Genomic DNA, 1,673 nt, shown 5'->3' with positions numbered 1-1,673 from the left:
TCAGTACAAGAATGCACCCTTGGTGTGATCTCTTTAACAATTAACTGAAGGGTAAACAAAACAAGATTAAATTTATTGGCCTCTGTTGGCCTCTGCAGTTGTTTGAGATAAGGCGAGTCTTCAATGACCAATTAATAGCAATAAAAGTCTTAGTTTCATAACACAGGGCAATATAACAAATGATTGATCAGTAACACTGACTAAGCCATGTGACCTAAAACCTGCTCTTGAGCTAACACAGCCCTCAGTATATAACTTGGACTCCGGCAGCCAGACTCACCCTCTCCTGAACTGCAGAGACAAATGGAGCTCCTGGGAGCAGCCACTGTTGTCCTTCTGATTTGCATTGCTTGCCTGCTCTCCTTTGCAGCATGGAAAGGGAAGTCTGGAAAGGGGAAGATGCCTCCAGGACCAACTCCCCTTCCCATTCTAGGTAACTTGCTGCATGTGAAACCAAATAACTTGGCCAAAACCCTTGAGAAGGTAAGGCCACTTTCTTTTCCTCTCTTTCTTCTGTGGATGAGAAACGTGCGGCACCTGCACATGGGGACAACCTCTGGCTATAGCTTAATGAACTGAAATCCCAGAGGAGCAGCAGAGTCATGGGGATTGCAGCTGCTCCCCCTTGTTGCTGTTGCCCTTGTTGTTCAGGGCTGGATAGCTGGGACTCTTCTCCGTAGCCACATTTATCATGAGAGGACCAAATCACGATGTTGCTGGTGTGTGAGGCTCACTGCCTGCAGTGGGATGCAGCAGCAAGGAGACTTTTCAGCTCTTCCTTCCTTTTTGCTACATGGTTGTGTTCTCTCTTGCATTTTTACAGCTCAGTGAAGAGTATGGACCAGTGTTCACAGTGCACCTGGGCTCTGATCCAGTGGTGGTGCTGCACGGACATGATGCGGTGAAAGAAGCTTTGGTTGATCGTGCGGATGAGTTTGCTGCCAGAGGACACATGCCAATAGGAGACAGGGCCAACAATGGATTAGGTATGTTTGCTGACTGACCTCCTTCTGAGAAGGGAAGGGCTGTGAGGGTGTGTTCAGCAGATTAGAGCTGGAATGTACCATGCACGAGGGAGACTGCAGGGTGTTTGTGCGTCCCACCTGGAGAAGGGAAGGCAAAGTGGGCTGTAGTTCCTGGCTTCCACCACCCAAAGGGGGAGAGGTATCAGAGAAGTGGAGCCAGTTGTTCTCAGAGATGGGCTGGGAAGGGGCAAGGGGCAACAGCCACCAGCTGCAGCAAGGGAAGCTGTGAGTGGATATGAGTGATCAATTATTCACAAGGAGGTTGGGTATGTAGTGGAGAAGGACAGAAGCAGACAGTTGGACTACAGAACCTCCAGAGATTGCCTGCAAAACACAGGACTCTGTGACACTACCATGTCAGTGCTCTCCAGGGACAGGATTCTCTGTCACTGTGAGCCACCGTTCATCCCACACCCAGCATGCCCAAGCCAGGTCTTCCCTCTTCCTTCTTCCTCTGCAGGGATTGTTTTCAGCAACAACGAGCCATGGTTACAAGTCCGTCGGTTTGCTCTCACCACTCTGCGGAACTTTGGAATGGGGAAGAGGAGCATTGAAGAGAGGATACAGGAGGAGTCTGACTACTTGCTGGAAGAGATAAATAAAACAAAGGGTATGGTCCATTTTTAATATATCTTATGTTTGAAAAAA

The 1,673-nt window shown here is 48.8% G+C and overlaps 1 protein-coding gene across 1 annotated transcript; it reads left to right on the top strand.

Annotated features, from left to right (window-relative positions):
• The first annotated feature begins 255 nt into the window (after positions 1-255).
• LOC113942418 (cytochrome P450 2C21-like) lies at positions 256-1,655 on the top strand. The gene is made up of 3 exons (XM_027633549.1): positions 256-483; positions 824-986; positions 1,486-1,655. Exons 1-3 carry the CDS (start codon positions 304-306, stop codon positions 1,650-1,652), a joined length of 510 nt encoding a protein of 169 aa, XP_027489350.1. The 5' UTR covers positions 256-303; the 3' UTR covers positions 1,653-1,655.
• The last annotated feature ends 18 nt before the right edge of the window (positions 1,656-1,673 follow it).

Source organism: Corapipo altera, unplaced genomic scaffold, assembly GCF_003945725.1.
Source record: "Corapipo altera isolate COAL_440 unplaced genomic scaffold, ASM394572v1 59322, whole genome shotgun sequence".
NCBI classification, from domain to species: domain Eukaryota; kingdom Metazoa; phylum Chordata; class Aves; order Passeriformes; family Pipridae; genus Corapipo; species Corapipo altera.
The sequence above is the reverse complement of the archived record's forward strand: the minus strand, read 5'-3'. Positions and strand labels throughout refer to the sequence as shown.

Coding starts and splice junctions, on each gene's coding strand:
- LOC113942418 (XM_027633549.1), top strand. CDS start 304: ATGGAGCTCCTGGGAGCAGCCACTGTTGTCCTTCTGATTTGCATTGCT. Junction 484..823: donor TGGCCAAAACCCTTGAGAAG/GTAAGGCCACTT, acceptor GCATTTTTACAG/CTCAGTGAAGAGTATGGACC. Junction 987..1,485: donor CAGGGCCAACAATGGATTAG/GTATGTTTGCTG, acceptor CTTCCTCTGCAG/GGATTGTTTTCAGCAACAAC.